We start from the raw sequence: 25,283 nt of genomic DNA, 5'->3' as shown, positions 1-25,283 counted from the left end.
CCAGAGACACTCTATATGTCAAATTTATTATAAAGAAATTTTTACTAAGATAAATACATTCAATAATTACAAACAAATAATATATTTCATAAAAGTAAAAAATAATATCCGCGCTTCGATATGTTGATTGGGGAGAGACATAAAACAAAGTTAGAGAAACACATAGTTTACCTGAGACACTATGTGTGTCAAATTTATTATAAAATTTTTTTTTCTAAAATAAATATGTTCAATAATTACAAACAAATAATATATTTCATAAAAGTAAAAAATAATACCCGCGCTTTCGAAGCGCGGGTCAAAATCTAGCTATTAAATTAAAAATGAACAAAAATCACCAGATCATCAATATTCCGTTGCGAACGTCATGGTGGGGTAAGAGAGAGAAGAGAGGAGCTTGTGGAAAAGTCTGTTATGGTGTTCTGTTTTGTTCTGTTTTTTTAAAAAACATACATTGTGTTCTGTTTGTTACAAGGCGACTAAAAGAAGTATACCAAACTCGGTCTTCTTCTTCTTCCTCAATCCCGTCTGAATAATCAAAGCGATTTTTCAGACACAGATCATCGCTCCATGTCAACTTTTCACAGCTTCCGAAAAGCCGTCGGAGCCCTTAAAGATTCCACAACAGTCAGCATCGCAAAGGTCAACAGCGAATTTAAGGTCAGATTACATTTTGTGTGTGTCTCCTCTTCTTGAAAACGTTCTCTTAAAATGATACCTATGAATTGATTTGAAAATAAATGGCAAACAGGATTTGGATGTTGCCATCGTCAAAGCCACAAATCACGTTGAATCTGCTCCCAAAGAACGCCATATTCGCAGTACAGTTTCATTCTTATACACACATACCCATGGATTAACGAGTTTCTGATTCGATAAGAGTTTTCTGTTTTTGTAATCTTCTACAGAAATATTCTCTGCAACATCTGCGGTAAGACCACGAGCAGATGTTGCTTTCTGCATTCACGCACTAGCCAAGAGATTATCTAGAACTCACAATTGGGTTGTGAGTCACTTAAACACACACACACTTTCTTCAATTTCATGAACTCTCTCTTTGGACTCTGCCCTAAATTGTTTTCTAAACACGTAGGTGGCTATTAAGGTTTTAATAGTCATTCACAGAACACTAAGAGAAGGTGACCCAACATTCAGAGATGAGCTTCTCAATTATTCACACAGAGGACATATACTTCGTATATCTAACTTCAAAGACGATACAAGTCCTCTAGGTAGATATGATAATAATGAATCTTTGGTAAGTTAATGAAACATTGCTTAAAATACATTTCCTTGATCATTTGCATGGTGTTGAAGCTTGGGATTGCTCTGCATGGATTAGAACATACGCGCTTTTCCTAGAAGAGCGTCTTGAATGCTACCGTGTTTTGAAGTATGACATAGAAGCAGAACGTTTACCAAAAGGTTCAGGTGCATCTTCAAAGGTTTGTTTTGGAGCTTCTCATCATTTAAAACCAACACAAAAAATAAGAATTAAAACTAATATGTTTTATAACAACAAATATATTGTTCAGAACGTGGATTTCAATGCTTCTCAAACGTATAGAACAAGGATGTTATCTAATGAAGAACTGCTTGAGCAGTTGCCTGCTTTGCAGCAGCTTCTTTTCAGACTTACCGGTTGTAAGGTAAAGTTTTTTATCAACTTTTTTTTTATTTTTATTTTACAACGAATGGTTTCTTAATGTGTTTTCAGTTTTGCAGCCTGAAGGCGCAGGCTATAGCAACTACCTAATCCAATACGCTCTTGCATTGGTGCTTAAAGAAAGCTTCAAAATATACTGTGCCATTAATGATGGAATCATTAATCTTGTAGACTTGGTTTGTAGAAATCTCCTTTCTCTAGTTTAGTATCACTTTGATTTATATTGGGTGTTACTAAAGTATGTATCTGTTCTCTCTATGTAGTTCTTTGAGATGTCAAGACATGATGCAGTTAAAGCTCTGAATATATACAAACGAGCTGGCCAACAGGTTAAGAATTTAAAAGCTAGACTTATAGTATCAATCATCATTAAGCTTGACTGTTACAATGTTTTCCACTTCACAGGCTGAAAACCTGGCTGATTTTTATGAGTACTGCAAAAGTCTAGAGCTAGCAAGGAACTTTCAGTTCCCAACACTGAGACAGGTTCACTTTAAAAAACATTTTTTTGTCTGTTTATGATATGAGATTGATCAGCTCATAAGACCTTATATCTAAAACTTGTTTCAGCCTCCTCCGTCTTTCCTTGCAACAATGGAAGAATACATCAGAGAAGCGCCTCAAAGTGGTTCTGTACAGAAAAAGCTGGTACAAAGTTTTATCTCACCACATATTTGGTTAAAAGTCTATTAGCAAGTTTATATATGGTTGGCATTCTGGTTTTCTAACAGGAGTATCAGGAAAAAGAGGAGGAAGATGAAGAAGAAAAAGAAAAAGAAGAAGAAGAAGAACAGTCTGCTCAGCCTGAAGAACCTACAGAAACAGAAAATCAAAATGAAAACACTGAAGGAGACCAGCCACTTATTGAAGAAGAGGAAGAGGAGACAGAACAAATAGAAGAAGATACTAAACCTTCTTTCTTGATAGACACGGATGACTTGCTGGTGAATCTTCTTTTCTACACATCATCTAATGTATTGACATTTCTGAAACCGCCCTTGACCCTTTTTCTCCTTCACAGGGCCTAAGTGAGATAAACCCAAAAGCCGCAGAGATAGAAGACCGCAATGCATTGGCTCTGGCAATATATCCACCAGGTAGCCAGAACAACCGCTAATATATCTTTGGTGTAAACATTGTTAAAACAATATCGGAGGAAGAAACCAAGATGCTAAACTTGTTATTGGTCTGTACAGGTCATGAAGTTCCAGGTCCATCCAATAGTTTAAGCTTAATAGAAACCGGTGGATCCGGTTGGGAGCTAGCACTGGTCACTCCTCAAAACAACAACAACAACAACAACAACATTCACCGCTCAGCGCCTGACACCAAATTTGTAATGAAGTCCAACACCATTTATCTAAATTTGATACTCTCTAGCTACTTTTGGTGTCAAAACTTACATGTTTTATTTTGGTTCTCTCTTGTTGTATTTTATAGGCAGGAGGATTCGACAAGCTATTGCTTGATAGTCTTTACGAAGATGATTCAGCGAGGAGACAGATACAACTAACCAATGCTGGCTATGGACACGGTGGCACTGAGAGAGCAGCAGCACCACCACAAAACCCATTCGAGATGCAACAAGATCCCTTTGCAATGTCGAACAACATTGCTCCTCCCACTAACGTTCAAATGGCACAACAACAGCAACAACAGATGATGATGCATCAAAATCCCTATAGTTACTCTAATCCCCATGACTATCATCATCATCAGTTCTCAGCCGCAGGTCCTTCTCCTTCTAATCCTTTTGGAGACCATTTCCTTGCCCTCCCCGCTCCGCCAGGCTCATCTGGTCAGCAGCAGCAGCAAAACATACATAATCATATGCTCCTCTAGAGTGATAAATAAGAGAGCTTATTCACTCTTCTCATGCATGGTTTTGAGCGTGTTTCCGTTTGAATTTATTCAGGGTGCTATTCTTTCATTCTTACTAGATACCTAACTTCACTGGTGATTTCTTAATTTGATTATATAAAACCCTCAAATGCTCAAGAAGCGGATTAAACTCGGTTACTTGTATAAAACGTAACCTGAATTAATCAAAGTCACTAGTAAAGTAGTAAGAGAGTGGAGGAGGCTAGTAAGGGAACTTAGTTAGACCTTAATGAAATCATTTCTTCTGTGTGGATGTTAGTTTTGAAAATGTATATTGTGAATCGAAAATAAGCCCTTGTAGGAGATGTATAATACAAGTTAAATACAAAAAAGGTCAATGAGTGTCACTCTAGAAGCTGGACTGCACCTATTGAAGGAATGTTTTCTCTCAGTTTCTGAGTCAACGCGACACGAACCGTCATGACTCCAGCAGCTGGTCCAGTGAGCCGAATCTTAACTATATAACCATCGATCTGAACCAGCTCAAGCCCTCCACCTCCTGTCCCTGATAGGTAAGGCCGTAGCTCAGAGAGAACCTGAACATAGTCATCCATATAAATTTCAAAACTAAGTGGCCAGAAATTGAAAATAACTTTTTAAAAAATATCAACTTCACCCCAAAACTTTTATTTCGTTTAAAATAAAACCTTTTCGATGTTTTCCTCGTTCAGATCCAACCCTCCAGTCTCTGCTTCGAGAAACTGCTCGACGGACATGATCTCCGGAATCTTGTCGCGGAGACGGCTCTCGATTCCCATCTTTAACGTCATCGAGGAGCTAGGACACGAACCGCAAGCTCCTTGCAGCTTAAGAACCACCACGAGTCCGTCTATCTCGTGCAGCGCCACGTTTCCTCCGTCCGCCATTAGGGCCGGGCGTACCTCGTCGAGCACTCTCTCCACGTTCTCCTCCGTCAACGGCATCACGCAGCTCGGAGACACAATGTGACCTATATATACTACAAGAACCTAATCACAATTTAAAACGTTCTAAGAGATTTTGGTGATCAAATTAATACTAGTTTTTTTACCTGCACGTTTTGGCAAAGGTTGTCGAGTTTGGCGAGCATAAGAAAGTTGTATTCTTTGGAATTGGCCCCTGAGGAATGTGCTGCTTTTGGATGAGACCCCGTAACTATCTGAAACTGCGTTCTAACACAACGCCAAGGAAGAAAAAAAAGAAGAAGTTATTTTTCTACAAGGGAACGACGATGAAGGTGAAAACAATACCTTAGAATTGAGGAGCGAGGAGCGATAATTAGAGCTCTTCTCAGCCGAGGAGAGTGAGAGGTTCATCGTCGTAATCCGGGATTGACCCGAAACCGAAACCATTTCAGTTCGTCGATTTACGATCGAGAAGGTTTCAAGACGTTAAAGAAACCCTTCTCGAATCTCGGCTTGATAATCTGGGGGGAGTGAACAGACTGTGGAAACAAAAAAAAAGACTGAACTTTTTCATTGGTGGATGAAGAGATGATGAGACGTCTGGTTTCATTTTTTGTGGCCAATATTATTTTCACTTTAATAATTAATTTTTTTTTTTGGACAAACATCATAAACTTTTGTGTCCCTTTAGCATCTCCATTGGTGAACCCCCTCTTCGGGTTCATCTTTTTAATTTTTAATTATTAAAATTTTTTATTTTATTTTTTTGAATTTTTTTTTCAAAAAAAAAAAAAAAATAGACCAATCGTGGGCCGCCACAACACGTGGAATCCACGCTACAGTGATGAACTTCAGGAAAGAGGGGTTCACCGGAAAGAGCTTCGGTGGAGAGAGGTTCATGGGATTTATTTATTTTACTATTTTTTTTTTTTGGGAAAGGCATGAACCCTCCTCAAGAACTCTCAATGGAGATGCTCAGTACTTTTGTTTTTTTAGAGTTTAGTACAGGATTCTAAATTTTACAAAACCAATGTCTGGTTTGGATCCTGACATAAGTATACTTTTTTATATATTTTTTTTTAGTATGAGGGGAAATATGAATACATGACTTTCTTTATATCAAGCTTTCTACTGGATCAACTCGAAGGAACCACACTCATTTGGAGTATTCCTTTCCACTCTTGTCCTGGATTCACTATGATCGGTTTCTCTACCGCAGCACTTTCCACCGTTACAAAACGCCTGTAGTCTTCAGTTCCCAAGTCCTCCACTTTCTTCTCCCATGGGTTCCACACCACTGCATAATTAATTACATTCCTTCATTACTACTATAAAACATACACAATCACGTATACAAGATCTTTAAGTTTTTTTTTTCTTTTTACCAGCATCAACTTGTCCCTCTTTGTGTACAACAATAGTCTTCTGTTTCTTCTTGTCCACGATTCTGATGTCATTTGGAGTGCTTAGGTATATCCTGTCAAACTATTTTCAAAAGATTTATTTTGTTTTTTTCCTACTTTGACTAGTAATGAAATATGAAACAAAGATTACCTGAGATTTAAAAGTTATAGACTTGTCATGATCAGTGAAACGTGTTCTCTTCTTTAGTTGGTCAAGATAATCCAAGTTCTGCAATCCGTCCACCTGGATTTCACTGAACGCAAGAAGAAGCTCATGTAATATAACTCCATATAGTATAGTATATATACTATGACCAGCAGAACCAAAAACAAGAACTGCTTACCTGATATCGGAAACAGAGAAATAGGGGTGAAGAGCCATTGTGAAGTTAAACGGCTTTACATCAGTATTCTTAACACGAGATGTCAAAACCAAATCTCCTTCCGGTCCCAAATGTACTCTTAGTCTATACTCAAACCTGAAATGGATACAGAGGTCATAAGGATATTATTTTCCGTGAGATATTAACTATACAAAAGAAGATATGATTGACATTTAATGTACACTAGATTTTGACCCGCGCTTCAAAAGCGCGGATATTATTTTTTACTTTTATGAAATATATTATTTGTTTGTAATTATTGAACATATTTATTTTAGTAAAACTTTCTTTATAATAAATTTGACACACATAGTGTTTCTGGTAAACTATGTGTTTCTCTAACTTTGTTTTATTCCCTCTCCAATCAACATATCGAAGCGCGGATATTATTTTTTACTTTTATGAAATATATTATTTGTTTGTAATTATTGAATGTATTTATCTTAGTAAAAATTTCTTTATAATAAATTTGACATATAGAGTGTCTCTGGTAAACTATGTATTTCTCTGGCTTTATTTTATTCCCTCTCCAATCAACATATTTATTTGGCTTGTTGTTAAAATAAATGATTTTAGAACGCAACTGTTTACTTTGATATTTTGTTTAAACAATGTGACATATTTCTGTATTAATTGTGTTCAATTAAATATTTACATTGTAATTTAAATTTGTATACAAATCAACATATTTGTGTAGTTTGTTATTAAAAAAATGATTTGAATCCAAATGTAAGTACTCTTATAGTGGTTTTTTCAGTTCATATAATTTTTTAAAAATATATTTATTTCAACTGAACCAATTAATATTTTGTTAAATTGGCCCGTGAAATATATTTTTATACATCGATATTCAAAAGATCTGGTAACTAACGATACTCAAAAGATCTGGACCGAATCAGGTTATATGGTTATTTTTGTTACAAATATCCGAACCCGTTTTAGATACATTGGTTATTTAGATATTTTTAGGTTCCTATACATCAGAACCGAATTCATCTAGATCTAGAATGATCCAACTCAAAATCCACACATGAGTTTATAATATTCAAGCGGGACTTGGTTACCAAAAAAAAAGATACCCGAAAAGAACAACATGTACCTAAATAGACAGATAATGTTCATGTCTAAATGATTATATAAATTAATAAAAAACTGTTTTATGTGTTTTGCTAAATTAAGTGAAATAGAAAGAGTTTTTTTATCAAGTAAAATAATTATATGGAGTGGAAAATTAAGTGACAATAAATGTAGGACATTTTAAGTATTTTGATTTAAGTTATTATTTTATTCACAAAACATATTTTTGAACTATGTTTTTGGGTACGTAATTTTCCACCGGTAACTAAAATAAAAATATTTTAGTAAAATAAAATAAACCAAAAGTTTAATCATATGTAAAACCTAATTATTTAGCATTTTTGATTTTATAATTGGCACAAAGTTAATATTGATTAACTAATAAATAAAAATATGCACTATTATTATTATGGTAATATAATTAATGATATAATTTATTATTAAGGTAATATAATTAATTAAATTGTTAAACTAAGTGAAATATGGAAACACAATTAATAGATACTACTATTCAAGTTTCCAAACACTCCATTTTTTATAGCTATAACCAAACACACCAAATTTTTTTATTAATCTTATCCAAGTATCCAAACGCACCGAATTTGTACTTCACCTTTAATAAAATAGATGGATATAGCCAAATATGTATGTTGAACATGTTGTAAGAAAATGAAAGTAAAATAGAGGTTTCGAGAAACTAACTTATGAGGCCAGATCTTCAAATCATCTTGGGATGACCTTAGAATTAGATCAACCCAAGCTTTATAGTAAGAGTTTGATGGCAACTGAGGTGGATTAGTGTCGATTTCCCAGAACCTTTGTCTGACAAACCCATGTGAGGGAAGTGGACCAGTGTTAGCGTACTGCATTTACAGAAAAAAAACATTTCATTAACAAACAAAAAGGTGTTTAAAAATAAAGAAAAACTGAAAGCACATACTTGCGGAAACAATATTGGAATTCCTCCACGAATTGGTGTTGGAGGATTGAATATAGCCTGCACAATACATATAACACATGATTTTATAGTTATCTTGATTTTTGGAGATCATACTAATAGGCACTAACCACTTATTCATCTACATGCCCATTGAAGTAAAGATTGATGGACTGAAAACGAAGTACCTTGCTACTCATAACAAGTAACTCCTCTCCTTTTTCATTCTTCCAAGAAGCTACTTGACCTCCATACATATATACCTGAAATTATTTTCACTAAGTAAAGGAATGATAATCTGCACCGAACAATTCGGAACTTGAAATCTAGATAGCATTAATCACTAATTAATTTATAGCGAGACCCTACTGAAAACATGACTTGAGGCCAAAACACATTAAGTTTTGGATATCCATCCCTTAGGATAATATATTGAAATTCATTATTTGCCTCTTAAATATATTATTTGCTTCTTAAATAGGTGTAGGTGTACATATTAGTAAGTTCTACCATTTTATATGGTTCTGCAAATTTATCCAGTCACACATATAGGGGAATGTCATTCCTTTTTCAATCTACATATTTCCTCTCATTTTGTAACAAGTTTATTCACTTTTCAAACTACATGTTTTCTCTCATTTTGCAACTTCAATTTTTTTTCTTTACGATTATGCAATATCTATCTTAGTTAAAACCAAAACAAATACCTCAAAAGATCTGCCATGATCGTCACGGACGATGATCTTTTCAAGACCATTGATGCCCTTAGTCCGCTCAAAGGGACGCTGCGCGGTGGCCATGGCGACTACTGCAACGAGAGTAGCCCATAAGAAGATTAAATATCCGAGATTTCCCTTATTCCCCATAGTTATTTATTCTCTCCTTCAATGTAGCTCACGAAGAAGATACCTTGTCCAAATTCTCTTATCTTTTTTCGTTCCATATATACACCAAAGAAACAGAAGGTGAAAATAGTACGATGCCTAAATACAGAAAGAAAGTCGTACAGTTCCAATCATTTAATTTAAGAAAAGACTATTTATGTTGACCAAAAGTTTTGTAGGAAAGAAGATCATTATGTTGACCATATAAAGAAAAGCCTGATTTTATCCCATCTTGCTCAAAAACAACGATAATAACGCCACATCTGCTCTTGTTCGTCGCCTTACGATTCATACACATATTGCTATACTAAACACGTTACAATCTCAATGCAACACTTCTATTATTAGTTTCAAAAAAAAAAAACTTCTATTATTCCTTTGAACCTATCTTCTCAACAGTTTCTTTCCATCTCTTTTCATTTCTTTTTCTGTTTTTTTAACAATATTTTATTATCTTTAGTTGAAAACTGAAATATTTTGTATTAATCAACAACGGTAAAATTTATATGGCAGACAAGCTAGAGAACTAAAATTGAAATTATTATTGAAAATATCAATTATTGTAGATAACATGATCCAAGAATACGAAAATTACGAAACAAATAAACTGGTAAGGTCAGGTGTGGATCCTGACTCGGTGTTCAACATATGATTCTGTAACGTATAGTATTTTCTGTAACGGCATTTTTTAAAAGTTTTTATTTATGAGGAATGCATGACTTCCTGGAGCAACCAGAAGGAACCACAGACACGTGGACTATCGCTTTCCACTCTTGTCCAGGTTTCAATATGATCGGTTTCTCGACCGCAACGGGTTCTACAGCAACAAAACTTCTGTAATCTTCAACTCCCAAATCTGACACTTTCTTGTCCCATGGATTCCACACCACTGCATATTGTATTATCATTATAAATGATCCATCGTTACTAGAACAATATATTTATGTGCCCATATGTTCATAAAATTATGAATAAGAAAATGCAAGTCATTACCTGCATCAGCTTGTCCTTCCTTGCGTACCACGATTGTCTTATTTTTCTTGTGGTCCACGATTCTGAGCGTATTTGGAGTCCTTAAGTAAAGCCTGTCAAGCTATTTTGAAGAGTTAGCAGTGTTTTTTCATACTAGTGTTGATACATGCAGTTGAAAAAAAAAGATAATTAAAGCTTACCTGTGAATTAAAAGTTATAAATTTGCCATGGTCAGTGAAACGTGTTCTGTTCTTTTGTTGGTCAAGATAATCCAAATTTTGCAATCCTTCCACCTGGATTTGACTGAAAACAAGAAGCAGATATAACTTTATATACTAACACCAACACAACAATATATTTTTGTAAAACTGCGATGAGATTACCTGATATCGGAAACAGAGAAATAGGGATGAAAACCAAATGTGAAGTTAAACGGCTCTACATCAGAGTTTTTAATACGAGGTGTCAAAATCAAGTCTCCACCATGCCCCAAAGCTACTCTCAGGCGATATATAAATCTGAAAGACATAAAAGAGGTGGTCACAAGGCTGCTTTTAAGTGAGAATTGAACCAAAAAGAGGCTTATATGCTGCCGGTTTCAACTCAAAACTAATTAACAATTCCAGAGATTTATATCATATCATTTATATTTTGAATCATTTTCATTTGGGATATTGTAACATATAGTTGAAAAATATTTAAGAATATGAAAAAGAGAGAGAGAGAGAGGTTCAAGAATGTTTACTTATGAGGCCAGATCTTCAAATCAGCTTCGGATGATTTAAGGATGAGGTCAACGTGAGCACCAGAAGAAGGATGTGAATGTATAGGAGGTGGATTAGCATCAACTTCCCAAAACCTTTGTCTGACAAACCCATGTGAGGGAAGTGGACCAGTGTTAGCGTACTGCATTTACAGGAAAAAAAGCATTTCATTAACAACACGTATATATCATTCAATAACAAAAGTAAAAAAGCAAAAGGAACATTCTTAAACACATACTTGCGGAAACAATACTGGAATCCCTCCACGAATAGGTGTCGGTGGCTGGAATATAGCCTGCACAGTACATAACACATTATCTCAGATCTCACTCATTTTGGAGCTCATACAAGCTCATAAACAAGGGTGAATCTCAAGTACCTTGGTACTCATAAATAGTAATTCCTCTCCTTTCTCATTTTTCCAAGAAGTCACTTGACCTCCATACAAGTAAACCTGAAATTGTTTTAACGAATATTGAAGAAAATGAATTATATATAAATTATTAAATCCTAAAAAGATAAGGTGAAACCAATTGTCGGCTATATATAACGATCATCCGATCAGAAGTCAAAACTGATAATAATTCCCAAACATTAACACGGGCTGATCTGGTTGTTCCGTATGTAATAATCAGACAAAGAAGAGTACCTCGAAAGATCGACCGCGACGGTCGCGGACGATGAGCTTGTCGAGACCATTGATGCCCTTAGTACGTTCAAAGGCACGATGCTCCGTGGCCATGGCGACTACTGCAACGAGCATAGCCCATAAGAAGATCAGGTTTGCCTTATTCCCCATCGTGAATCGTCGTCTACTCACACTGTTCACTCACGAGGACGATACTTTGTTGAAAGTTTTGTATCCTTTTAATTCGATTAAATAGGCCAATGGGAATTAAGAGAAAGTCAACGTCTGAACGCAAAAACGAGTAATAACGGACAACTCCACTAATTTTGATTTTGAAGAGAAGACTTTATTATGTTGAACAAAGAAACAAGAATAGTCTTGTTTGCCTGCTCTTGATCTTATTCTTATCCAATATCCACGCCGATTACTCCGGTTACCCATTTCATTCTAATCTATTGACGTATTATACGTTTTTAAAAAAAATTCCGTCATATATTGCTATATTAAATTACTTTTTTATCAATAATTATTGAACTTCAAAGTGCAAATATTGAACTTCAATAGTAAAGTATCTTGCTATATTAAATTACTAAATGACATATATTGCTATATTAAATTACTAAATGACATATATTGCTATATTAAATTACTATATTAAATTGCTATATTAAATTGCTATATTATCATTATCCGTCATATATTGCTATATTAAATTACTAAATGACATATATTGCTATATTAAATTACTTTTTTATCAATAATTATTGAACTTCAATAGTAAAGTATCTTTTTTTGAATGAAAAGGTAACCATCAACATGTAGACATAATCACTAATTTAATATCTTCTGGTCCCACGTTAAATGCACTCGAGTTAACATGTCATGTTCTTGATATCACTTTGTTTCACATGCTAACCCTTTAAAAAGTCATTGGTTTCTTGACCAAAAGGAAAAAAATATTATTGGTTTCCTAGTATAAACAAGATAATAAAAACTATCAATGTACATATCTTGTAAGAAAAAGATTTAAAAAAATTAATAAAGTATATATTTGAATCTCATAACTGAAAGCACACAAAGATGCACATATTTTCCCTGACATATGGGCTTTAGTTCAGGTCTGTCCCTGACATATATTTTCCGGAAAAAGATTTGCACTTTGCAGTTCAACAAAATTCACGGATCTCCAAATTGACCCATCTAAGGCCCATTAATAGATAACGGGCCTTGAAACAGAGAAGAAGACGTGAGTTTTGGTGTGCAGGAACAGAACAGCGGCGGAGAATGATCGGCGAAGCATAGACATTGAGGCGTCTGCTCCTTCTACCTTCGCGCTACAGCGCAAGCTCCTCTCATTCATCTCCGACAGCGGTCAGTCTTCAACTTTCTCTTGTCTGCCCTACCTCCGCCGTGTGCCAGGTATATAAAAATCCTCCTTTTTTTCTCGGTTGATTGCTGGATCACGCTTGCTTCTCTCTTTCACTGTCTGTAGACTAGTATATGTCTGTAGATGAAGCGAGTATTCTCACATGATCTCGTTTAACTAGATTGTGATCCAAAACACGCCATTACGAATCATAGTTTCCTTATCAGTTGCATCATCAAATGTGATGTATAAAGGTTACAGCTTTTTGTGATAGCTCAATTCTTAATGTCTAATTCTCACAAGGTGATTGTAGTTTTTTTCCATGGATCTTAAACTAGTACAAACTCAATTTAGTGCCTTGCATTGATAATTCTTGTGACTCTGTTTGTATCACAAATCTAAGATCAATTCACATTGTTGCGCAGGTGGAGGTGGTGCAGCCGTTCCTAAGGAGGACGAGAAAAAACAAAGAAAGACTAAATAACTTATAGGCAGCCCGAATAGTTTCATTGCCTTCTCTCAGATTTCTCTGTGAACTAAACAATGTTCACGGCGGCAAGCGCGGGAAAGTGGCGGACAGCGTTTCTCTCTCTGAGGGACGAAATCTCAACCACTCCACAGCCACCTGTTCCTCGTTTGCTTCAGGATCTAATCTTCTCTCACTCCGACTCCCTTCTCTCTGCCGTCTCCCTCCTCCCACCGCACGAGCTCACTTCTGACTCCTTGTTCCTTCTCGATTTGGTTTCCAAAGCTGATGGTCCTGACTGGATCCCTGTCTCTCTTCACACTTGCCAACTGGTGCGTCCTCTCCTCCTCCTCTCTTCTATTGCTCTCTCTTCTTAACTCTGTTTGCTTTTGTTAATCCAGATACACGATGTTTGTGCTCGTGTACTTGTGCAACCAAATTCATCTTCATGGCCCCTCCTTCTTCACTCTTTTGCTTGTGTCTTGGAGTTTCTTCTCCGCCAACCAATGCCTTCGCCCTCTTCCACTGCATATTCCTCCAGAATCGAACCTGTGATCCAATGTTTCGACACTCTAAGGTTATATCATGTCACTCTCTCTCATTGATTTTTTTCTTGCTCACTTTTCACTCTCTGCGTAACCTCTTCCCTTTTCCCAGACGTTTGGCCGCTCTGTGCCACAGAAATAGCTCCCATCCGGAGAACATTCACCTTGTCAAGTTTGTCCTGCGCATAATTCCCTTCCTACACCATGATTTAGTTGCATCGTATGGTTGCTCAAATCAAGACTCTACTGGGAAAAAACTGCTCAGCTTATGGGATGCCATGGCTCTTGCCTTTGACATGTTTGGTGGAGCCTTTTCTGTCTCCGGGTCTTTGTTTCCTAATGACGTCGGCCAGTCCACGCTGGAGGTATTCGGTTCCTTTCACGTCTCCTCTCATCTCTATAATATGTATGCTTTGTTACTCAAGTTGGTACATTTCGATATAGGTTCTAAGGAAAGTAATGGACGTTTTAGCATCCAAGGGCCAGCTTGTCGAAGACCGATCTATGTGGCGGTATGTCTTATGGGCCTTACAACTATGCCTTCGGTTTTGTGGAGAATACAGTTTACTCCCTTTATTTGGGTTTATTATATTTGTTGTTCACCTTAGCTAATATTGTTTTCTCAATTTTCTTCAGCTTCTACTCATGCCTTCTTGACTGTGTGCACGTGGTCCTTACAAATATCAAATGTCCGGTTTCTGATCATGTAAGTTGGTTCTTTGTAGCCTTTTACCGTCTTATCCGTATATAAAGTGATTTTATGGTTTTAACAACAAATGCAGTCTTGTCCGCGTTGTTTAACCAGAAATTGTAAGGTTGCAGGTCTCAAGTTTCATAGCGGCATTGAGAATGTTTTTCTGTTTTGGACTTAATGGCCCACCTCAGTTCACACATCCTGATGTTGTTCACAAGGATAAGCAGTTTAATGTCAAGCTTTCCCCATTGGTTTCTGGAGTAAGTAAGAACGCCGAAAATACTCCTTATAGGCCACCCCACTTGCGCAAGAGGGATGATTCGAACTCTAAGCTTCCAGTGTCTTGTGACTGGCGGCGCCTGTCTGCTCATGATTCTGCTAGTTCTGATGTTATATCATCAGATTCTGATTTTAGTGACAATGAGGGATCCTTTAGGGATTCTTATGGCTCCCAAAGCTCTAAGGTCAGGATAGCTGCGATTGTTTGCATTCAGGCGAGTAACAATGTTTTGTTCTTATGTGCTTCACATATGTTACTGAAATTTTCAGTGGCTGTTACTTATTCAGTTTTTTAATTCTTTTGTTAAGGATCTTTGCCAAGCTGATTCAAAGTCATTTACCACTCAGTGGATGGCACTCGTGCCAACCAATGATGTACTGAAGCCACGGTAAAAAAGTTTACCTACAACATCTCTTGTAAGGGTATCTTAATAATTTCTTGTCTCCTTAAACTCTCTGAGATCATTAACAGGAAGTTTGAAGCTACTCTTATGACCTGCTTGCTTTTTGATCCTCATTTGAAGGTGTTTTTTCCTACCCCTTTAATGTAATCGATTTTCTATTCTTACATTTTCAACATCTTATGTCTTTTTAGCAAATATATTTGGAGGGGGCTATTGGCTTAGTTTTGTGACTCTTGAGTCCCGACAAAATATTTTTTTGTTTATTTTTGCAATGTCTAGGTAAGGATAGCATCTGCATCAGCTCTTTCAACCATGATGGATGGGCCTTCATCTATTTTCCTTCAAGTAGCAGAGTACAAGGAATCCTCTAAGCATGGATCGTTCATGCCCCTCTCAAATTCCCTTGGTCTAATATTAATGCAACTCCACACAGGTACTTCAACACCATTATTATCTTTCCCTTTTCATTCTGGCTTGGCTATTAGTTATTCCTTGTTTGACTAAGATTTTTTATCCCTTTGATATGGATGTAGGCATTCTACATTTGATTCAACGTGATAATAATGGTAGATTGTTGATTCAGCTGTTCAAGTTTCTCATTCTGCTGATATCAAGCACACCGTACGTAAATTTCTCGTGTGCTATATCTTGTCAGCTCTTCATGGTTAATTATTTTCGTTGTATAGTAAAGTATTGTGTCCTTATAATAGTAATATTTGATATCTGTCATAGAAAAACCCTTAGTGGCTCTTCGTTAAGGTTTATCTTTGACTAAGTGCAAGAGCTTGAGGTTCATGATATGTGCGTAGACCCAGCTCCCGTTTAGCTGACACTTTTTCTTGTTAAACAGTATCTAGTATTTTGGAATTTTGTATGAGATTTTTCATGTGTTCTTTAATGTTATCATTTTCAGTTACTCGAGAATGCCAGGAGATTTGCTGACAAAAGTTATAATGTCTCTGCACGCTAGGATTAAGGAGGGGTTTCCCTTCAAAAATGATAAAACTGGTCTCCTGGTTTGTGCCTTCTTCTCCTCATTTTTTTATGTGTTTGTTGTCTTGGTCTATGATAGAGGTATGAATTCATGTGTCAATATCTAGGGTACTTTGGACTATTCTAGTTTCCGCTGGCTAAATCATGGGATCTAGACGAGTTTTAGTTACATACGTGATACGACAGTTTTTAGACATAGGGAAGTAATAGGAGTAGAAAGATATTCGGATTTCTTTGGACAGTACAGGCGGTGGACAAGGGTCTAGGGACGTTTTGGGACGGTTTCGTCACTGTATATATTTTCCCAGTTCATATCATGTTTAATAAAATCTGTTCTAGTCCATTTGTTTTCGCTGGTTTCCTATTCCCATCGATTTTGAGTTTTTATTGTGGTAAGAACAAACTAAGGAAAGAAATACAGCTTAAGACCCCAATACCTAACCCGCAATAGTACAGTCCCTTCCCACGTTTGACCTAGATGATGCGTTACGCGAGCTAGGAACTCAGGCTTTTAAGATGCTTTTGCCTTTGATATGCTGAACAATTTCTTCTGTGATCTCAAGCTTCTTAGTTTTAGTTGTACCTATGAATGACATACCTATATTATGATATGTTTGTGTAGGTTGCCGCAATAGGTTGCCTGACAGCTGCATTCTCTACCTTTCCTCCTCAGATGAATGTACATAATATGCTTTTGGATGAGACATCAGCAGGTTAACCTTATCAGATAACTTGCTCCTGTTCCATTGTGACTATAATTTCATTTTGATATTTGACATTGTTTCTTGAACTTGTTTCAGGATTCGAGGGATCTGAATGGAAGTCAGGAGTTATTTTTACTTTATTTCGTTTTGCTGAGCAATATTCTGACGCACCAACATGCATTGAGGCTCTTCAGGTATTATGTGGGTTCCTTACCTTTTAAGGAGTTCTTATAAAAGTAGAAGGATAGACGCGTAGAACAAATTCAGGCGTATTGATGCTGTCTAGAATTCAGTTGTACATTAGGAGCACTTAAACCTCTCTGAAACATTTTCGTAATGAGAGTGAGACGTGGTAGAAAATTATGTGACACTGAGGCATGGTTGAGGAATATGCCGACTGTTTTTCTTTTCTTTTGCATTTCACGAAACGTTATGCTATTCTAGCCAAATTAATTGTTCTCTTGTAGAGATTCTGATTATGAGAGCTGCTAAATTTCCTTCTCAAAGATAGTATGGTTGCTGCGCAGGTCCTCCGAGCTATGGCTCTCAATTACCCAACAATAGTGTCAGCGTGTTGGGAACGGGTCTCTATCCTCGTGTATAACCTTTTGCAGTCTGCTGTCGTTGAAGATCCTGCAACGACATGGAAGGCTTCAGTTAAAGAGCCTGTTGGATATATTGGGGATAAAATCCTCACAGCTGCTATTAAGGTAGGACTCTGTGGACCAGGGACTTCATTGCTGATAGGCAGCATACTCATAATTAGATTTGAGGGATGTCCTCGGACCACATTTGCAATAAGAACTTACTCATGATTGCTTGTAGGTTTTGGATGGATGCCTTCGAGCAATATCTGGATTCAAGGGAAGCGAGGATCTTCATTATGATAGAATAATGGATACACCATTTACATCTGACTGCATAAGGTCAATAAGAATTTCATCTGCACCATCTTATGGATTTGAGAACCCCGAATTTGGTCAAGAGCCACTCTTTCAGGCAGGATGTTACCAATGGTCTGAGGTTATTCGTAAACATATAGTCCTGGTGTTGCACAATGGTTCTGCGGTGGTAGGTTGAAAACTTGACAACTAGCAGTTCAATCATACTTGCAGTTGCTGTAGTTTGTATAATATCTGCGATCTTAAATTTCTTCGTATGTTTGGAAGGTGAGGAGCACTGTGGTTACTTGCTTTGCTGGTATTACATCATCCGTATTTGTTTCTTTCAGTCAGAAGGAAAGGGACTTTGTTACTTCATCAATTGTAAGTACTTGAGCCCTGTTGCGGACTGGAATTTAACTATCTCGACTTTAGTTTATAGTATATGTGCATGACGTCTTTTATTTTGTAGATAAACGCTGCATTGCATGACAAATCACCTTCAGTCAGATCAGCAGCTTGCCGAGCTATTGGCGTAATTTCATGTTTTCCAGAAACTTCTTTAAGGTAGGTTAACCATTCTCTTGAGTGTCCCGATTATCACAGTCTTGGTATCCGTGGTCGAGAACTTAAGGAACATTGTTGATGCAGTATTGGGATATATGAAAAGTTTATCTTAGCTGTTGAAGCGAATACCCGCGATCCCTTGAACTCGGTATTGTATTACCAAATTCCATTTATTTGCTCTCATGAGCTGTTCACTTTTCTTATTGCTATGGGTTTTGTGATTGAATTCAGGTGCGTGTAACATCATCCTGGGCTTTGGCCAATGTATGTGAAGCTCTGCGTTACCGCGTGAATGATAGGTCCTTTGAAGGTATTAATGCTGAAGTTATAATTAGACACTGTTACAACTTTTGGATTTTTACTTTTTCTTTCTTCTCCTTAGTAGGTTCAAATACAACTTCACAAGTCGTGGACTCGCTAATAGAATGTGCTTTGCGCCTTACTGAAGATGGGGACAAGGTAATGAGAATTGCTCCCTACACTACTCCTAAAACAATTAATTAGTTATTTGACTGCCATCATCATTTCTGTAATTGTATTGTTAGGTCAAAGCCAATGCAGTTCGAGCACTGGGGAGTATTTCTAAGTATGTAAAATTGAGATGCATGACAAGTAACCACGAGGTTTTACCTTCCCCCCATCACCATTTATCTTGCGCAGTAGATTCAAGCTGGTTGGAGAGAACTGTGCAAGCATTTCTTTCTTGTGTTACTACTGGTAATGTTAAGGTATAACCTAAGTAGTATTAAACGAGATGGTATTTTTCTTGTGTTACTACCACATTCTTTGATTTTTGGAAACTTGCGCAGGTTCAATGGAATGTTTGTCATGCGTTAAGCAATTTATTCTCCAATGAGACAGTAAAACTACAAGATATGGATTGGTATGCACCCTTTAGCTCTCTATTACCTTAAGCTACTTCTCTCGGTAACCATTACAGACGCTTTTTCTTTTGCAGGGCTCCAAGTGTTTTTAGTATTCTACTATTGCTGCTTCGTGATGCATCAAACTTTAAGATAAGAATACAAGCTGCTGCCGCTTTAGCTGTTCCTGTAACCCCACTTGGTTAGTTTGATACTAACCCTCTTTTTCCCATCCCCTGTAGCTATAATAGTTAATACAAGGTCGCTTTTTGTTTCATAATGTTTTGAAGTTTGGGGGATTGTACTGTTTGACTGATTATTCCCTCGCACATAATGTAATTGCAGCTTATAGGAGATCATTCCCTGATGTTGTCAAAGGTGTGTGGCATACTTTACAGAATCTGAATTCCGATAGAGAGACGACACCAACAAATTTCGAATATAAGAGATCGCTTGAGAATCAGGTAAAACCACGAAAACCTTGTTGGCCTAGTTTTATAGGGTATTGATGAATGCTTTAAAATCTCAAGTGAGGTTGTTTGATTTCAGTTAACCTCGACCATGCTGCATCTCCTTAGCCTAGTTTCAAGCGGTCGTTGTGAAGCGTTGACAGACTTTCTTCTAAAAGTAAGAAACTGGCAGAGCTATTGTTGTTTGTTTATACCGCAGTTTTCATTTTGCGTGATTTTAAAGTAATGACATAATTTTCGGTTGGAAACCCTACACAGAAAGCCTCTTTTCTAGAGGAGTGGTTAAGAGGATTGTGTGTCACATTGAAGGAGGAAGACAATGCGTCGGGATCATCAAGCAGCACGAGCACTTCGGGTGAGAAGCAGAAAAAAGAGTTGATCTGTAAAGCTATACGGTCACTTGCCAGTAGCCTAGAGGCTAGGGGTATCCCTGAAGTGGCTCTAAAGTTGCAAGAGCTAGATAGCAATGTGAATTGATATAGCAGGCTACGTTTTCGGGTTATATTCGCCCTGTTGTAACTCAAGTATACAATTCAACAAATGTACATTACCTCCGTGACAAATTTTGTTATGTGCCGATATATAGAAAACATATTTTGTTGCTAACACTTCTCATGACAGAGAGAGGAGTACATGTAACTTGTAGCCAACAACTGTCTTTTATTCTCCTCGGCTGATGCAGGTTGCTGTTTCTCAAGTTTTTAGCCAGATGATAATTTTGTTGGCAACAGATATGGAATTACACTGAAGGAGGCTGTATAACGACTAGCATGGAATCAGTAATGATAATGTTTAGAAAAGTTTTTGGAATTGTCTTTGATGAATCCGCAAACCAGTTACAGTTTTGAATATTTACCAACATGCATGCCCACACAATCATCACAACGGCTACTGATACATTTCTTCACAACCAATTGCTTCCACAATGATTGTCAACCTTTGCAATGAATCTCCAGCTTCCATGAAAAAGCGAACTGAATCATCAACTTAAAATCTCAGTCAGCCACTGCTTCAATCAGAAGAGAGCCATTCATCGCCTCGATTCTCGGCTTCCTGCAAAAACAAAGCCACAGCTCAATGAAACTACAGCCCACATATTTGATCGTTTCTAGTCTGTTCAGTCTCTTATGCACATGTCAACGGTGAGCGATCAGTTTTAGTACCTTCACCAAAGGGCTGTTCGAAACGAGTAACAATATGTTTCCCATATGTGTATTTCTTCAAAGCAGAAGCGTGCATCCTGACTCGGCTAGACAATGCTGCACGCTGCTCACCAGTACACGTCTCGAATATCTTCTGCACCACATAGTTTCCATACTGGTCCTTCATCATCATCTGTTAAAAAAGGTTTGGCTTACAGTTAATAATAATATCCCATCAGTTTAAGATGAAAATGTTATCATGTTTTTGGTCCATTTTCTCACCAATAGACTATCATAGCTCTCGTCGGGCCCTGCAATCTCTTTGATGATGAGGTCTCGCTCAATTCTACCGCCATGCTCCAGGCACTTCTCTATAACATTTGACGCAAATTTATGTAGGCTAAGCTGCACAATGTGCCCTGATACTTTCCTCACGATTCTCTCACGTTCTTCAGATGTCCCTTTCTCCAAAACATGCTGCCAAATAGTAACAATTGGTTTTTAAGTGGTTGACAAAACTGTGGGATTTTTGGTATATTTCAAGTTCGGTTTGTATGACAGACATACCTGTGTGACATAGTTTCCATATTGGTCCTTGGAAAGGACGCATACTGATTCCAGTATCTCCTCGGTGATGAACTGACAGTGATGCTCATTTGAGCAACGCTCCAGAAGCCTCTATACATAAGGGAAACGCGAAGATACATTGTTATTGATTAACAATGAGAGAAACCAAAGATAAGGAGAAAAAAAAAAAACAGTTGTTCAATTGATATCTTAGTAGTACCTGAATGACACGGCAGCCATAAGGATGCATAGAGAGCGAGGAAACTTGACCACGGAATGCAGCTAACATGAATCCAACTCTGTCTGCAGGAATATTCTCGATGCATTTCTGGATCACATGGTTTCCGTTTTGGTCTCGAACACATCTCATTACCTGCCCGTCTAGTTCACGTGCTAAACGAACTCTCTGATCAAGTTCTATGACATCAAGAGCCTACATACACCAGAACACACTTTCACCCATGAGTCGACCATTTTAACAATTTTTTTTTGAAAAGTTCAGAGAAAGTGTTGTGACTTTTTGTTACCTTTTGTATAACTCTACAACCGTACATCTGCAGACTAAGTGGTACTATCTGTCCCATGAGTTGATCCGCGAGCTCCTTTCTCTGTGATGTGTTTCCGTATTCGAAAAACTGCAAATGAAGGGATAGCCTGAGGGACAAATTGCACGGTAAGACAATAAGGTCAAAAAGTAGGAACAGACCTTCTGAATGACATAATTGCCAAACACATCAGTCATTAGTTTGCAAGCATGAGGAAGAATCTCCCTGAAGACAGCTGCTTTCTCTTCTGGATTACAATTCTCAAGCTTTTGCTGAATGAACCGGCTCCCATGCTGATCCGCACTGAAAAAAAACAGAGGTTTTTTAGTAAAGTTGATTGAGAAGAAAACCAAAAGACAAAAAAAAAGACTCAGTGAAAAAAACTTGCCTGAATTCAACAATGTGTCCTGTGATGTCTGATAAACCAAACCTCCTGCCTTTTCCAGACTTCAGCTCTTCAAGAAAATTGCACAATCTCGGGCCATTTCCCTGTGGCTGCCACCCAGGATATGATGCCTCTACATAGGGAACAGAGCCCGGTGAAAGAGGAGCACCGGGCTGTGCAGGCAGATACTGCACCACAATGCCCATATTTGGCTGGACTCCATAATAATTAAGCCCCATTCTACCCATATTAGAGTTACTACTCGGCCCTCTTACTCCCCGGACGAACTTCAGCTCATCTCTCTGAGACTCAGGACCATTCTTATAGTTCCCCCTAATAGCCGCCATCGGGTTGATCTGCCCGAATGGCTGTTGACTGTACTGCATATACATAGGATCTGGAAAAGGAGGTTGCCCCTGTGGAGCATAGAACTTCTGAGCATACTGCATTTCACCTCCCGCACTTGGTCCAGGTAACTGAGGAATAAACGGAACTGAACCATGTGAAGGGTATCTAGGTATGAACTGTGGGTGTGGTGGGATCATGTTGGCGTAAGGTCCATAACCATATTGAGGAGAGTAAACAGGAGGAGACTGCTGAATGTTATAGACTTGAGCTGGTGAAGTCACATAAGCCGTCTGAGCTGCAGCGTAAAGAGTAGGCGGCTTAAAGCTTGGAGAGTGAAGCACATGTTGTCCATAATGAAACTGTCCGGTCCCGTTAACCACCCCATCGTTTACACCATGATAACCCATTTTGCCGCCCCATGTTACATTATTTTGTTGTTGATAAACCTGCTGCTTTTCTGGCCTTGCGTTCCTTGGCTCTCGAAGGTATTTGGGCGCTCCAGGTCCAGATATGTTAGCATTCTTCATCTTAGAGACGATAGTTGATTCATCCGGAGTCTTCTCAGTGACAACGGAAGCTCTAGTCACTGCAGTAGCATTACCTTTAACAACAACATTATCTGATGTCTCCGAGACATTACCACTCTCATCCGCTGCGTTCATTTCACCGATTGAAGAGTTAGACTCACTACTATCATCCTGCGACCAAAAGAGATTCAGATGTAACTGGAGCATCAAAAAGCTTGAAACTTGCATCAACATTAATGAGAAGGGAAAGAAAGTCAAGCCAAACCTGTCTCAAATCTTCTTCCACTCCATTTGTCCTAACGGAAAAACTAATAACAGATTGCTGTTGAGAGGTTTCATCCTCAGACACTTCCTTGTGAGTAGAAAGTGTACCTACACGATTGTCTCTGAACTGATACTCAGCAGCAGGGTAATAGATAGGTGGAGAAGGTATGCGTTTGAGGTTGTTTTTAGAAGGATGAGTGGTGGTCACAGTCTCCTGCTTTTGAAAACTGCCCTGTCGTGACGATAGATTATCAACGGCTCGAAAAGATCCCTCCATGCTAGGAGGAGCACTTCCACTTCGGTTAGGAACAGAATTAGACCATCTTTCATTGTTCCCAGACATCCTAATAGGATTCTCAGTTGCCATTTGCTTAAAAAAGGTTATTGTTTTTTCTTGGTTCCCTCTGCAATAAGAACAAAGAAGGGAGATTCAAACAAACTAATCACCAAAAATAAAGCAAAAGAGAAAATGGTTTTGAAATAATACCAATTCATCAGCAGAAAACTAAAACAATTCGAAATCGAGTAGTATTATCTAAGTGTGTAAGAAGTGAAAGATAAAGAGCAGAGAAGAAGCAAGAACAAAACTTTAAAGACTATGACATATCTAGTAGAGCAGAAAAGACAGAGAAAACCCAAAACGAGAGAGAAGAAACAGAGAGAAAGAGAAGAAACAGAGTGTATGTAAGTAGTAGCACGGAAATGAAAATGAAAAAGCCCTTATCTTTTTTCTCAAGGAGCAGAAGAGAAGAGAGTGAATGAATCTTTCTTACCAGAAAGCCAAAGGATTCACTGTGTGGCAAACCCTAGATTCTGCTGCTGCTGCTGCTTTAAGTCGTCGAAGAGAAGGAGACAAGACAAAGGGGTGCCTTCTAATAAAAACTTTTGAAGTGACCTTCTTTGGCTTTGGCTTAGTCAGTGGGATTTTTATAAATGTTTTTTATTTTTTTCCGATAATGGCAATTAAAATAAAAATTTTAATAAAAAATGCGTTATTTCCACCATTGGTTAGTTCCTTTCATTTTTCTGCGAAGTTTGTGGAGTTTTGACTTTTTGAGCATTCTCGGTTGACCAGTCACCAACATGTTATTACTTTTATTTTTCATTTTCTATAAGAAAAAAAATGTTTATGTGTTACAAAAAAAAATATGAGAAAAAATGTTGTTCTAGAATCTATATAGTTGAGAATTAAAAAATAAGAGAAAAAAATAATTAAGATTGCCTTCTTCTTCAAATACAGTTAATAATACTAACTTAACGTTTTCCTTTTCAAAAAAAAAAAAAAAAACGTTTTCCTTTTTATTGATACTGAAAGCTTTTAGTTACACAAAAGTTGGCAAAAGTTGAGACCTTTCCACAAAACAAAACGAAAGCTACAATATCCTTTTGACAAAGAAGTTATAAAAACTCTCAAGAAGAAAAAAAAATCTAAAAACTAACATTAACCAAAACACAGCTTGACTACAATTTATCAGACCTTTAACTATAATTAAAGAAGAAAAGCAGAACCCAAACAAGATCAGTTAAGTTTTTCAAGCCCTGAAAATATTGCTGTCATCAATTTCATAGTTTGAATATCTACTTCGAATAGCATTCATATATATTTTTTTTTTTTGACAAAAAATATTAAACCCGGGTCAATGATGACACAAGCCTAACCCCCGGATGGAGGTACAGCCCACGGATAGACTTTCTCCTGGACATTCAAATGAGTCAAAATCAATAACTCATAGCATTCATATATACCTTTTCTCTTTCATTGGATATGACCAATGACCATCCTCCATTCCGTAT

At 37.3% G+C, this 25,283-nt stretch overlaps 6 protein-coding genes across 10 annotated transcripts; 2 read left to right on the top strand and 4 right to left on the bottom strand.

Annotated features, from left to right (window-relative positions):
• The first annotated feature begins 442 nt into the window (after positions 1-442).
• On the top strand, positions 443-3,664 carry LOC130508042 (putative clathrin assembly protein At4g25940). Of its 2 annotated transcripts, XM_057003211.1 has the most exons (14): positions 445-660; positions 752-821; positions 909-1,006; positions 1,094-1,232; positions 1,318-1,445; positions 1,536-1,649; positions 1,726-1,842; positions 1,930-1,995; positions 2,072-2,152; positions 2,237-2,314; positions 2,398-2,610; positions 2,688-2,763; positions 2,863-3,002; positions 3,107-3,664. In XM_057003211.1, exons 1-14 carry the CDS (start codon positions 571-573, stop codon positions 3,506-3,508), a joined length of 1,812 nt encoding a protein of 603 aa, XP_056859191.1. In that variant the 5' UTR covers positions 445-570; the 3' UTR covers positions 3,509-3,664. The 2 variants fall into 2 exon arrangements, with proteins under 2 accessions (XP_056859190.1, XP_056859191.1); XM_057003210.1 differs by having other exon boundaries at positions 443-660; positions 1,318-1,649.
• Positions 3,665-3,802: 138 nt separating this feature from the next.
• On the bottom strand, positions 3,803-5,028 carry LOC108842184 (nifU-like protein 3, chloroplastic). 2 transcript variants are annotated; one of them, XM_018615020.2, is made up of 4 exons: positions 4,777-5,028; positions 4,578-4,698; positions 4,195-4,505; positions 3,803-4,083 (listed from the first exon to the last, which is right to left on the bottom strand). In XM_018615020.2, the coding sequence occupies exons 1-4, from the start codon at positions 4,876-4,878 to the stop codon at positions 3,892-3,894; spliced, it is 726 nt and encodes a 241-aa protein (XP_018470522.1). In that variant the 5' UTR covers positions 4,879-5,028; the 3' UTR covers positions 3,803-3,891. The 2 variants fall into 2 exon arrangements, with proteins under 2 accessions (XP_018470522.1, XP_018470524.1); XM_018615022.2 differs by having other exon boundaries at positions 4,195-4,496; positions 4,777-5,026.
• A 461-nt stretch (positions 5,029-5,489) lies between these two features.
• Positions 5,490-9,261, bottom strand: LOC108842183 (putative glucose-6-phosphate 1-epimerase). Its single transcript, XM_057003218.1, has 8 exons — positions 8,939-9,261; positions 8,420-8,494; positions 8,235-8,291; positions 7,997-8,157; positions 6,179-6,313; positions 5,986-6,088; positions 5,817-5,916; positions 5,490-5,728 (listed from the first exon to the last, which is right to left on the bottom strand). Exons 1-8 carry the CDS (start codon positions 9,095-9,097, stop codon positions 5,568-5,570), a joined length of 951 nt encoding a protein of 316 aa, XP_056859198.1. The 5' UTR covers positions 9,098-9,261; the 3' UTR covers positions 5,490-5,567.
• A 378-nt stretch (positions 9,262-9,639) lies between these two features.
• Positions 9,640-11,931, bottom strand: LOC108843283 (putative glucose-6-phosphate 1-epimerase). Its single transcript, XM_018616445.2, has 8 exons — positions 11,501-11,931; positions 11,231-11,305; positions 11,090-11,146; positions 10,833-10,993; positions 10,471-10,605; positions 10,288-10,390; positions 10,109-10,208; positions 9,640-10,004 (listed from the first exon to the last, which is right to left on the bottom strand). The coding sequence occupies exons 1-8, from the start codon at positions 11,648-11,650 to the stop codon at positions 9,814-9,816; spliced, it is 972 nt and encodes a 323-aa protein (XP_018471947.1). The 5' UTR covers positions 11,651-11,931; the 3' UTR covers positions 9,640-9,813.
• An 806-nt stretch (positions 11,932-12,737) lies between these two features.
• LOC130494587 (uncharacterized) lies at positions 12,738-20,319 on the top strand. 3 transcript variants are annotated; one of them, XM_057003207.1, is made up of 27 exons: positions 12,738-12,898; positions 13,271-13,643; positions 13,713-13,888; positions 13,969-14,221; positions 14,301-14,368; positions 14,493-14,562; positions 14,679-15,044; positions 15,139-15,218; positions 15,302-15,353; positions 15,513-15,666; positions 15,767-15,854; positions 16,147-16,249; positions 16,849-16,939; positions 17,027-17,124; positions 17,458-17,640; positions 17,756-18,001; positions 18,100-18,195; positions 18,284-18,378; positions 18,463-18,526; positions 18,610-18,688; positions 18,764-18,837; positions 18,924-19,106; positions 19,188-19,261; positions 19,337-19,443; positions 19,587-19,705; positions 19,791-19,868; positions 19,970-20,319. In XM_057003207.1, exons 2-27 carry the CDS (start codon positions 13,389-13,391, stop codon positions 20,186-20,188), a joined length of 3,471 nt encoding a protein of 1,156 aa, XP_056859187.1. In that variant the 5' UTR covers positions 12,738-12,898; positions 13,271-13,388; the 3' UTR covers positions 20,189-20,319. The 3 variants fall into 3 exon arrangements, 2 of the variants coding, with proteins under 2 accessions (XP_056859187.1, XP_056859186.1); XM_057003206.1 differs by having other exon boundaries at positions 18,761-18,837; XR_001948241.2 differs by lacking the exons at positions 16,849-16,939; positions 17,027-17,124; positions 17,458-17,640; ... (10 more) ...; positions 19,791-19,868; positions 19,970-20,319 and having other exon boundaries at positions 15,586-15,666; positions 16,147-16,198.
• A 144-nt stretch (positions 20,320-20,463) lies between these two features.
• LOC108842272 (pumilio homolog 6, chloroplastic) lies at positions 20,464-24,385 on the bottom strand. Its single transcript, XM_018615136.2, has 10 exons — positions 24,263-24,385; positions 23,491-23,893; positions 22,354-23,396; positions 22,127-22,268; positions 21,948-22,055; positions 21,641-21,853; positions 21,421-21,531; positions 21,136-21,330; positions 20,875-21,046; positions 20,464-20,764 (listed from the first exon to the last, which is right to left on the bottom strand). The coding sequence occupies exons 2-10, from the start codon at positions 23,854-23,856 to the stop codon at positions 20,742-20,744; spliced, it is 2,373 nt and encodes a 790-aa protein (XP_018470638.1). The 5' UTR covers positions 23,857-23,893; positions 24,263-24,385; the 3' UTR covers positions 20,464-20,741.
• Between the last annotated feature and the right edge of the window lie 898 nt (positions 24,386-25,283).

This window comes from Raphanus sativus, chromosome 2, assembly GCF_000801105.2.
Source record: "Raphanus sativus cultivar WK10039 chromosome 2, ASM80110v3, whole genome shotgun sequence".
Taxonomy (NCBI): Eukaryota; Viridiplantae; Streptophyta; class Magnoliopsida; order Brassicales; family Brassicaceae; genus Raphanus; species Raphanus sativus.
Note: the sequence above shows the minus strand (reverse complement) of the source record. Positions and strands in the feature narration are given on the sequence as shown.